General features: G+C 37.7%; 1 protein-coding gene across 1 annotated transcript; it reads right to left on the reverse strand.

Annotated features, from left to right (window-relative positions):
• Positions 1 to 4,361: 4,361 nt before the first annotated feature.
• On the reverse strand, positions 4,362 to 9,956 carry Alg-2 (Apoptosis-linked gene-2). Its single transcript, XM_064685772.1, has 3 exons — positions 9,796 to 9,956; positions 9,249 to 9,624; positions 4,362 to 5,203 (listed from the first exon to the last, which is right to left on the reverse strand). The coding sequence occupies exons 1-3, from the start codon at positions 9,852 to 9,854 to the stop codon at positions 5,102 to 5,104; spliced, it is 537 nt and encodes a 178-aa protein (XP_064541842.1). The 5' UTR covers positions 9,855 to 9,956; the 3' UTR covers positions 4,362 to 5,101.
• Positions 9,957 to 12,939: the final 2,983 nt, after the last annotated feature.

Raw genomic sequence — 12,939 nt, forward strand, 5'->3', positions numbered from 1 at the left:
CCACCCCTGGATTCTGACACTCACCCGTATCCATCCGTTCGTTCGTAACCTTTTACTGCTGTTCCCTTCTCCTCTTCTGGTCCACGTGACTCCGTTCGGATATGCAGTCTTCCTCGACCGCTTCGTTTTAATTACTTCCTTCTGGTTTTCCGAATTTATTTTTATTGTATTTATTTATGATTATTTATAATTATTTTATTTCGTTTTGTTTTATTTCCGTTTATTTAAATCACGTTAATTTTTAATTTATTTTATTTCAATTTATTTGACTTTTATTTATTTTAATTATTTTTATTTTAATTAATTTTATTTTAATTAATTTTATTTGAATTAATTTAATTTTTATTAATTTTATTTTAATTAATTTTATATTAATTATTTTAATTAATTTATTTTTTTTTTATTAATTTTATTTTAATTATTTTAAATTTTTTTTAATTTGTTTTATTTTAGTTTGTTTTATTTTAATTAATTTTATTTTAGTTTGTTTTATTTTAATTAATTTTATTTAACTTTAGTTTATCGAGCCAGAACACCACCATTGGCCGCACAAAAAAATAGTCGCACTTTTAGTTGACCACCCTAAAAAGTGACGCGTACCGGCCTCGGCCCAAGGTACCCTTTTGGTACCCGTTGACGCACGCTCTGCCGACTCTCGGCTTATTCGTGTGAGCGTGTACTTGTAAGCGTGCACACACGCTAGCGCGCTCGCCGCAAACGCGCTCGCTCAGCGAGAAGTTTTATGGCTGTCCGTTAGTTTTCGAGTCTCTTCTTTGTCTTATATGGAGCCGTAGGGATAACTCCGCCACAGAGTAGTTACTAATTCTGTTAAGGAAAAAGGTAAGCCGCTGGGATCGCTCCGCTGCGGTTAGGTTAGAGTCATCCTGCGTGATGGGTGCTGCTGGGATCGCAAACGAAAGCCTACAAATGCACAATTTCTACACAGACAACACGCAAACACCGTTTTACTCTGTGTACATTCACTTCCGTTTTTATTTGTTTCTTAACGTATGCACGTCCGATACTCACGCTTGTCGGTTCCAAAGTCAAGTTGCTGATCGGCCGCAGCAGCTCACGACCCTCTTTTCGCCCTTTTAGCCCTGCAGCGAAAGTCCTCTCTCTAAGCTTGGCTCTCTTTTACTCCTAATAATATCAACAGAGTTGCAAGTGATTCGATTGTGCTTGCAGTCGGACTCTTTTAATTTAGTAAGCATACTCTTAACCGATAACTGACTTCATTTACTTCATCTTTTACTCTTAACTTATGGTTACAATATTATTATTATTATTCTTAGTATTATTATGATTGTAAAATTTTATTACTTCATTTTTCTGTCCTCTTAACCTATGATTGTGTGCATATATCCGTGCGCGGGCCTCATTGTGACTCCGCGTCACAAAATGTATGTAACGAGCAGAAGAATGCACCTTCAACTTCATAAAGTATCTCTATATATAAAACTGTTTGTCCTGACTGACTGACTGACTGACTGATTAATGATCAACGCACAGCCCAAACCGTAAGAGCTAGGAAGCTGAAAATTTCACTGTAGCTACCTTATGTGATGTAGGTGCACGTTAAGACGGGGTTTCGGGAAATTCCACCCGCAAGTGTGGCAAAATCGCGAAAAACGTTTGTATGTAACTTTTTTGTTTACCATCCGATCGGCCTTAAACTTATTTTCAAAGATCTTTGTTCAAATTCATTTGAGGGGTGTTTCAAACTTTTAGGAAAATCAATTCCTCCTTGGTGGAAATGGAGGTCAAAGATTTGGTGGGTGACGTTTCGCGCTCAAATTCATTTCCAGAGATCTAAAAGAAAAATCATTTGAGAATCCAAGCTTTTTCGGGTGGATTGCGACTCAAAGATTTTTTGTGCGAAGTTTTAAATGGTGTCCGATTTGCTTCAAACTTATTTTCAAAGCTCTACATAAGAATGTAATGAATACGTATTTCAGCGATTTGGGAAATTCCACCCGCAACAGTGGTAAATTGGCGGAAAACGGTTGTATGAAAGTTTTCTGTTTACCATCCGATCGGCCCCAAGCTTATTTTCAAAGATCTTTGTTCAAATTCATTTGAGGGGTGTTTCAAACTTTTAGGAAAATCAATTCCTCCTTGGTGGAAATGGAGGTCAAAGATTTTGTGGGTGACGTTTCGCGCTCAAATTCATTTCCAGAGATCTATAAGAAAAATCATTTGATATGTGTTTCACACTTTTCGCAGAATTCAAACTGCTTCGGGGGGAATGCGATTTAAAGATTTTTTGGGCGAAGTTTTAAGTTGTGTCCGATTTGCTTCAAACTTATTTTCAAAGCTCTACATAAGAACTTAATAGATACGTATTTCAGCGATTTGGGAAATTCCACCCGCAAGTGTGAAAAAATCGCGAAAAACATTTGTATGTAACTTTTTTGTTTACCATCCGATCGGCCCCAAACTTATTTTCAAAGATCTTTGTTCAAATTCATTTAAGGGGTGTTTCACACTTTTCGAAAAATCCGTTCCTCCTTGGTGGAAATGGAGGTCAAAGATTTGGTGGGTGACGTTTCGCGCTCAAATTCGTTTCCAAAGATCTATAAGAAAAATCATTTGAGACGTGTTTCACACTTTTCGCAGAATCCAAACTTTTTCGGGTGGAATTCGACTCAAAGATTTTTTGTGCGAAGTTTTAAATTGTGTCCGATTTGCTTCAAACTTATTTTCAAAGTGACGTGTTTCAGCGATTTGGGGAATTCCACTCACAACACTGTTAGGAAACGTTTGTATGAAAGTTATTTGTTTACCGTCCGATCAGTTTCAAAATCATTTCAAATTTGTTTGAGAACATTGATTTTATAACATACGTGCCACGGGCAAGGCCGGGTTATACCCGCTAGTATATTATATGTATATTCTTGGTCAGGATCAACAGTTTAGTCGACCTCGACATTTCCGTCTGTCCGTATGAATACACAAATCAATCTTAGAGACCTGAATTTTACCGTAGCTTCTACTATTGCCCGCGCGATCAATGTTTTTAATAGTAGATAACTTTCTCCTTTACAGTGATAAAATTTATATCTTAATTCTTTAAATTTTTTAAATAAAACAGTAACGCCTACAACATTTTTTTTTATACATTTTATTTATTTACATTTTGTCTTAAGAGAATAAGTAAACTTAGTTAGTTATAATTAAAATCAACAGGAATAGAAAGTTTCCAGTGAAACGTACTAATATTTTACTTATTTATATTTATATTATATTATTTATATTTTATATGTTAGGTTGAAGTTGTACTTATTTAATTTATCTATCCGGAAGATCGAGAATATGCACTCTTTTAAGTCTTCATACTGCTAGACTTCTTTTTGTTAGATTTAAGGCTAGGTTATTTTGGTGGTTGTTAAGTCTATCAATGTATTTTGTACTCATTTTATTTATTTCTTCTTTTACATTAGGAATTTTTAGGTCTTTGTGAATGTTTGTATTAGAGATGTAGAAAGTAGCATTTACTATGGATCGGAATGTTTTTGACTGATAGTGCTGAATAAAGCATATGTCCACACATGCTTTAGTATGGCTTAATGGAGGCGAACTTCGTTTTCTAGGCTAGTTTGAGATTTTCGGACTATCATCTAGGACATTCGTTGTGCCTTTAACTAAAGTTGCCGTTTTGCCTTGACATAATTTTTCCATGTAAGTCTCCGATCGAGATGCAAGCCAAGATACTTTACAAAGTTGCTTTGCGGAATTGCTGAATTGCCCTTTTTTTTAATGTAAATGTTATTTGAACGGATATTAGGGCGTTTACTTTTATTTTCTAACTGAGAAACCAAGCTTAATTTAGCTTGAGTTTTAACTGCAGATGTTGGGAAGCTACCTAGTTTGATAAGCTAGTTGATATAATGGATGTGTCATCCGCGTATGTTGCAACAGTTGTGTAATGAGAAACTGGCATTTATGGGACGTGGCGACGATTCACTTTTTGGCTGCATGTAGAAGTATCGTTTACCGAAATACGACTTTAATAATAAATAGTATGGTGCAGGTAGACATTTCTTTATTTTATATAGGATACCGTTATGCCAAACGCGATCAAACGCTTGTTGAACGTTAAGGAAGGTACGACGAGAGCTCATTTTCAAGTTTGTTTGGCTTTAGAATCATGATTATCTCTGCACTTTTCCATTGACTTGGAAAGTGGTCTAGTCTGAGTATTGCATTGAATATAAAAGTTAGGAACCGACTGCATTTTGGAGGAAGATTTTTAATGGTTAAGCCATCTATTTTGTCAGAGACTGGTGCTTTTTTATTGTTTATGGGTTTAATCTCTGCTACAACTTCTTCGAAGCTAATGTGACGAATTGGTAAGCTCATTTGACAGGGTGAGTCTAGAAAACTCTACTTCCCTTTCTATTAGAGTCTGAATATATCAGCAAAATCATTTGACTGAAATACTGAGTGTAAATGCTGTCCAAATGCTTCATCTTGCTCGTCATCATTCCTACACCATTCGCCAGTACTCTTACGAGCTATTGTGTTTCTCTTAGCAGGTCGTTTAGGATATTTAGATTACAATCTTTTATCAGCAGGGTATCGGCTTTTATTTTGTATTTGTCGCCGGATTTCAGCCGAAAGATACGGCTGGCTAGCCTAAAACAGTGAACGGCGGCGAATGGCATGCATGGCGCATGGGCTTAAACTGTTAATATGCGTGTGCCAACGAGCGAATACATATGGTTTGGCTTTTTTTTGCATTGATATCAAGTAACTCGCGATTGACTTAACAAAACAACAAGTGAGATTTAAATGACATGTGACTTTTTGTTGAATGGTAAAAATATGCTCTTTCTCACTAAACAAGAGCTCAATCGCGAATATTAAAGTATCGAATGGCATTATGTTGCTAACAAACAAATGCTTTTCTTTGTATAAGCAATCAAATATATTTGATCAGTATTATATATTTAAAAGTATGTGTATGCTTAAGATTGTTATTGAGGTTGGGATATCAATTTCCCAAGTGTCGTCAAAAAGTTTGAGTCACTCTCATTATTTACATTTATATACATATAATAAAGATACATTTTGTGTTATAAATTTAGTCAAAACATTATTATATTTTAAGTGAGAAAACCATGCTTAAAAACTGTTCATAGTGGATTGTGATGATACCATCCATGTCGGTATCATGTTGCCGGAAGGCTGTAGTTAACGTCTGTAATTGGAACAATAATATTCGTTATTAGATTAGAATTTCATATATACTTATAACGCTTTTAAACAACGCTCGATTTAAATGACTATGTGTATATTAAAGAACAAAATTGAAATATACCGACAGTAAAAACAGGAGAGGGTGCTCTAGTCGGGAGTGCACGCTAGGGGATACCCTGAACATTCTTCTACCAACAACAAAAGCAACTCGCGGTCTACGCTTGTTTGCCTTAGCATTAATAAAAACAAATTTAAAAAAAATTTAGATTCCTCAATAGTAATCGAATTAATATTCAACGAAAAAAAATCGAATTAATACAATACACGCAATTGCAAATCTGTTGATAGAATTCACTAAAGACGCGCATGAATGAGTTTGTACATGTATACAAAAATTCTTGCGCTATATGCTAACCACTACTCAACAGCCATACCCAACTCTTAAAACTAACGAAGTTCGCGTAAAAAACAGGATTTCGACGTCGATATTTATTGATTGATTGAAAACGGGACAAGTCATCGATTATCGCAAACAAATTTGTACTGCGCGGGCACTCGGAGGACCTAAGTTCAAGTCTCTAGCTCTTAGAGGATCTGAGATCCTTGCGTTCATACTTACGTATGTTGATCAAGAATATACATACTTAATGGGGTCGGGTATGCTTCCTTCTGCCTGTTACATACATTTGCACAAATGCATTACACCTTTTTTTCCCATTTTTAATGTGCTAGAGGTATAAAAATTGATGATATGCTTCGGCATTAATATATCTCTATATTAAAAACTATTTGTGTTTTTGACTGACTGACTTATTGACTACGAGGAAAGAAGCAAACATATTCACTGTAATTACCTTATCTGATGAAGGTGCACGTTAAGACGGGTTCCAGGAAATTCCACCCACATGTGTGGAAAAATCGCGAAAAACCTTTGTATAGAACTTTTTGTTTACCATCCGATCTGCATCAAGCTCATTTTCAAAGATCTTTGTTCAAATTCATTTGCGGGGTTTTTCACACTTTTTGAAAAATACATTCCTCCCTGGTGGAAATGGGGGTCAACGATTTGGTGGGTGACGTTTCGCGCACAAATTCATTTTCAAGGATTTATATGAAAAACCATTTCAGACGACTTTCACATTTTTCGAAACACCAAAGCTTAATCGGTGGTAAGTGGGATTCAACGATTGTTTAGTGAACTTTTATGTTTTGTCCGACTTGCAACAAACTTATTTTCAAAGCTCTCCATTAGAACTTAATGAATACGTTTTTCAGAAATTTGGGAAATTCCATCCACAACAGTAGGTAATTAGCGAAAAACATTTGTATAAAAGTTGTTTGCTTACCATACGATCGGCTTCAAAAAAATTTTGAATGGGGGTCAAAGATTTGGTGGATGACGTTTCGTGTTCGAATTCATTTCCAAGGATCTATATGAAACAACTAAGAGGTTCTAGTCGGGAGCTCCCGACTAGAGGATACCCTGAACCCTCTTCTTCCAACACCAAATGCAGCTCGCGCTACGCGCTCGTTTGGTTTAGTATTAAAAAAGATAAATTAAAACTCGCAACAGACCGCGCTACTTATCGTCACCTCTATCCAACCGCCTCACCAATTATTAAGTATTAATGAGAAAAAAACAAATTAATATAGCAGCGCAGAAAACAATACAATCGCTATTGCGATGCTGTTGATAGAATTCAAAGAAGACCCTCGAGAATGTGTGTGTGTGTGTACATGTATACAGAATAACGTGGGCAGCCGAAACACATTTTCTTTTGTGTTTCCTACCCGATCTTGATGTAATTTTCATTAGTAGATCTTATTGTACTTTAAAATATTCGTAAATTCTGAAAATGACAATTGCATTTAAATTGTGGCAGCATATGTTAATTGGTTTATTTCCTTGATTTATAACCTTGTGATGGTAGCGGGGAGGTGGCGATAAGTATAAAATGAAAGATACTGATATATATATATACTATTCTAGAAGCAACATATCAAGTTTGGTGACTCTAGCTCTTATTATTTACCCAATTTGCTCAAAAAACAGGATTTCGAAATCGATTTTTATGGATTGCTTGGAAACGATGTAAGTTATCGATTATCGTACATACCTGAACCAATTAAAAATGGGTAAGCAGGGTATAATGTATTTGTGCAAATGTATGTAACAGGCAGAAGGAAGCATCTCCGACCCCATAAATAATATATATTATTTATCAGCATCAAAAGCCGAGTCGATCTAGCCATGTCCGTCTGACGGTCCGTCCATCCGTATGTATGAACGCAAGGATCTCAGAATCTATAAGAGAGGCTAGATTTTAGCTGTAGGTCCTCCTAGTCCCCGCGCAGATCGAGTTTGTTTCCAAGTAATCGATAAAAATCGATATGGAAATCCAGTTTTTTGCGCGATTTTGGTAAATAGAGTCGCCAAAATTGACATGTAGCTTCTTGAATAGTAAATATATATCGAGTATCGTTAATTTTATAGCTATCGCCACCTCCCAGTTACCACCGCAAAGCTATAAATCATGTTAATAAATCAACTTGCATAACCAACTAATTTAAGCCACAATTAATGCAATTGATAATACAAATGCAATTGAATATACAAATATTCTATATTCTATTCTACAATAAGATGTACTGTCGAAAATTTCATTAAGATCGGTTAAGAAACACCAAAGTTATGTGCGCACGTGTTAGCATCAGCTAGCGTAAAAAAAGAATTTCTGTATACATGTACACACACACATTCATTCGATCAACAGCATTGCAATTGCGATTGTATTGTTTTCTGTGCTGCTATTTTAATTGGTTTTTTTCTCATTAAAACACAATTATTGGTGTGGCTCTTGAGTAGAAGGGGCGGCAAGTGGTGCAGAAAGTTGCGAGTTCGAACACTTTTTTTTTTAATATTTCTTTATTACCGCTAAAGCAGACGAGCGCGTAGCGCGAGCTGCATTTGATGTTGGAAAAAGAGGGCTCAGGGTATCCCCTAGTCGGGAGCTCCCGACAAGAACCTCTTACTTGTTTAATATTGGGGGGAATAGGGTATAGATATCAAATTTGGTTAATCTAGCTCATAATAGGCTGCGAGATGTGCTCTAAAACTGCATTTCTGCATTTTATCGATTTTATGGAAACACGCACTTTGAAGATTTAAGTTCAACATTTTAAATCTAACTCCTAAGGTTTTCGAGATCTAAGATTGGGCGGATTTTGCAAAAAGTGTGAAATACTTCTCAAATTCATTTTAACAAACATCTCTGAAAATGAATTTGAAGGAATTGGATGGTAAACAAAAAGCTTTCATAGAACCGCTTTCCACCAATTTCCACAATCTCTGAAACACATTTATTAAGTTCTTGTGTAGGGCTTTGAAAATAAGTTTGAACCTTGAAACACCGAGGAAGCTTAGATTTAAATTTGAGCCCGAAGCATCACCCTACAAATCTGTGACCCCCTTTCCACCAAGGATGGTGGAATTATACGAAAACGGAGACAGCTCTCAAATAAATTTAAACAAAGATCTTTGAAAATTAGTTTGTGTCCAATAGGATGGTAAACAAAAAAGTTTCACACAAACGTTGTGCCTGATTTTTGAACACTTGCGGGGAGAATTTTCCAAAGCCTCGTCTTAGCATCACATAAGGTAACTACAGTGAAGATTTCCTGCCAGCTCTTTCGGTTTGGGCTGTGCGTTGATCCCCAATCAGTCAGTCAGTCAGGACAAACAGGTTTATATATAGAGATCATTTGTGGGGTTAAAGATACTTGCTTCTGCCTTACATTGATTTGCACAAAACCAATGAAAAAAAAAGATTTTAAGGGATTATTGGACATTTTAAATAAAAATTTACAATAGTCTGACAATAAGCCTAGACCAGAAAAATTGTGGTTGTTAAACAATTTTAAATATACTAATAATCACAACTATGTTATGGTACTATTTGTTATATCGCAACAAAATATTTGCTTAATAGTAAACTTATTAATTGTTGAACATATAATAAAATGAGAAAAATAAATTAAGTACTCACATAGAGGACAATACAACATTGTATAAAATCATCAAAAAGAATAGTTCCTCGGCCAAACCGGTCGAATTTTCGAAGTAAAATTTCAATGAGATGATCAGACAGACGATAACCAAAAGAAGTCAGTGCGGTTTTAAGTTCTTGCTTATCAATGTTCCCGGAATTATCACGATCAAACGAACGAAAACAATTTTGCCAATCAGTTACATATTTCCACAGCGCTCCAAAATCCTGAAATGAAACCGTTCCTCTATTTTCCCGATCAAACATCCCAATCATAAGTCGGACTGTTTCCGGGTTGAAAGCAGACCACGTGCCATTAGAAAGGGCCACTTGTAGCTCATCTGCCGATATATGCCCGCTTCTGTCTTTATCAACCCTATAATTGCAAAAAATATTATGAATACATTTAATGCACTTTGAATTTATACGTGTTTGTACATAAGACACATGCATGTATAGACATGCATATGTATCTATACACTTATGTATATGTACAGCTATCACATGAAAGAATGTATTATGTACATATAACCATATCAGCTTATACCTTTGAAATACGTCCCAAAGAAACGTTTGATCTGGCATTCCACTTTGCTGGTATGACATATTTTGTAAATAAGATAATCAATAACAAAAGCCTTTCAATAATTAATCGCAAATTCCTTCGAAGCTTAAATCTATACTAAGAATTCAATATTCAGATATGAGTCACAACTCGTATAAGTCGTAGGGCTACGAAAAAAAAATCGATGAGACAATCTATCGATAACATCGATTTTCTTCGAATTTTTGAAAGCTCGTCGTATGTGCGTCAAATTAGCGGCAGTGACTTAGCGTCGATTTTTGCTACTTTGTGTCGGAAAAACATATCACTCACTTTTATATGCATATATATATGTTTTTAGGCACGAAACCATATCAATTCAAATGCAGAATTGCAATCAATTGAATTATTTATTGTCTACATTCGTACATTGCATTATGGGGATACCCTCAATAAATAGGAGATAAGAAAAGTTACAATTGTTAATAATTATCAGAAACGCAAACAATTATACCAACCTATTAAAGAGGGAAATGTCCCGCTAAGTCTCAATTGATGGGGAAAAAGGGCATGACAGCCGACACGGGCTGATGCAGACCATCTAGTGGCCAAAATGAGGGAGACAAGAGCAAGTGATCGTCTCAGGTAGGGCGAGTACGCTGGCTCCGGAACCGGGACCCGATCTGGAAGAGTAAAATGAATTAATAGTGTTTTTTTTTTGTTAATTTATATTGAGCGTCTCATCTTTGTTGTTTAAATTTTCTTGTTGTTACAGCTGTTAGTGTTGTTCATTTAATAATAGTTCCGTCTGTTTGATGTTATCGATTATATGGTTCATTTTGAATAGTGCTGTGTAGGTCTGTTTTTCTACAGACGTTGTAGCTTTATTGGTATCGATTGTACGGACTGCAGGCCAGGGATGGGTCTACACCCAGAGAACCGATGAGCCAGCCGGCGCGGCCCACAGAGAAACAAGCAGTTTCGTAACACTATGGTGCCCGGCTTCTTTGAAGTCAGGGCGGAAATAAAAGAAATAAATAAAAATATCAATGCAGGTACAAAAAAAAGTTTCCCTTGGCTTTAGGATTCACACTGCTGACGTCTTATGTGACCCGAGTGGGAAGCCCCTAATCGCGCAGCGTGTAACGGAATACGAGAAGCGCGACGGAGGCAGATATTATCAGAATATCGCATGAGCATGAGAAGTTTTTCTTGTCGTGGTTGATGGCGGTAAGTCAAGTTCGCATATTGGCAAAACGTTTGCGACCGTTCATCGTAGCCTGGTGGTAGCCACAATGACAAAGGCATCTTGTGATAAAAAGTGACCCAGGGCGATGTAAAATCGAGCCTGCGCCGCATCTGTCACCCAGCATACCCCAAGAATGGCCAGAAGAGCAACGGAGACGGATCTTGCAATGGTGTCCATTAACATGGAGAGTTTTCTTGTCGCGGTTGATGGCAGTGTGACACGTTCTCATATTGGTGAAGCGTTCGAGACCGTCCACCGTAGCCTGGTGGTAGCCGCCATGACAAAATAGGTAGGTTTTGGTTAGAGTTTATTTAAAGTTTACTATTTGTTTTGTCTCACTCTGTGCTTACGTTTGGTGTGTGCGGGCCGTACTAATATGAGCTTCGGGCACAGGTGACAAAGGACGATATAGATTTGATCCTGCCCCGCACCTGTCACACAGCATGCCCAAAGGTTCCCAGAAGTGCGACAGTCAAACTGACGAGCTGAGCATTTGACGAATGCTTAAATGTTGTCCACTGTCCAGATAATGCGTAGACAAATTAGCCTGTGTTAGGATTTGTTGTCTCTCCCCCGAATTATATGAAACTTAATTAAAACATGGAAAATTATTGTTGTGAGTTAATTCTGTTGTCGATATTTATTTAGTTCTTCAGTTATTTATATTGTAAGATTTGTTGGCGAAAGTGAGTTATTTTGTTGGCGATAGTGAATATTGTGGTTATTTATATATTTATTTATCTATTAATTTAAATTTATGTAAATATTAGCAAGATTTGGTCGGTAAGATTAATATGTATTGGTTTTATTAAAAGTTAGGTTAGTGACTTGTGGTTAGGAGTCATTCATGGCTGAGGAACAGCGAGTTCAAGAGCGAGAGATCCCGGCGAAGGGGCATCTAGGGAGCCTAGAGTTCCCAATACCACCCATCGATTCCCACCAGATATATCGGCAATCCCTACCGTCCGGCATCAGTGAGTCCATCCGATATGAGATACGAGCGGGCTTCCTGAAGATGATGGAGGACATCATCGACGTGCTCAGACCGTTGGGGACCCACGCCAGAGAGCAAAATTCGGAGCCGGAGCCACCGAGACACATCGCGCGTAGTAAGAGGTATCCCCCCAGACCGAGGTATGTCGGAGGCCTCAGGCTAGGAACGGGCGCAGCGCCAACAACCGAAACTTCCGGGTTGAGGACCGTAGAGCTGATGATTTTCCGCCGGAGGCGGTCGATAAAGAATTTGTAGGGGCATACCTAAAGCTTGGAGAGGGGAATAGCGGGTTTGGTGTGGCCTACTTTGTGCGTTCTAATTAGCCGGCTTGGCGAACAATACAGAAAATGCGCACGCAGATTAATTGTAAACACGTCGTCCGTTTGGTTACAATAATCTGCGTGGTTATGCTGCATTTGACGTTATCGGCAGCATCGATAGTTTGCCTAGTTGGTTGCGTTCTTTATTATCGGCCACGCCGATATCTCTTGGTCGTATGAGCAGAGTATCGGGGGTGAAACCGGGCACACAGCGTCGCCCAATTAATTGAAGAGTGGCAACGCCCGGCTTGCGATCCACAGCGCAGAGAGGGATAAGACCATTGAGCGATCACGATTGGGCAACCGATTCGCTCATAGAGAGATTAGGAGGAGAGCGGTTCGGGTGCCCTTGTTAATGCCCTTGGCCTACAACTGGGCCGTTGACCCAAAAGTGCAGCTGTGCAGATGGGCAGCAACCGTGCCCGCCTCGTAAATGTAAGCGTGTGCCGAATTCGGCACCGATGATGTTGTTGCCCAAAGGTACAGCAGGGACTTCAATCTTGTCAGCGGTCAACGGCAGGCGTGCTGTGCTCGAGGCGATTTTAAAGTTTTTTCGTTTTGTATGCCGGTCCCGCACTAAAGAT

Source organism: Drosophila montana, unplaced genomic scaffold (assembly GCF_035044405.1).
Source record: "Drosophila montana isolate Dmon_TW-CO22-7 unplaced genomic scaffold, ASM3504440v1 contig_310_1, whole genome shotgun sequence".
Taxonomy (NCBI): domain Eukaryota; kingdom Metazoa; phylum Arthropoda; class Insecta; order Diptera; family Drosophilidae; genus Drosophila; species Drosophila montana.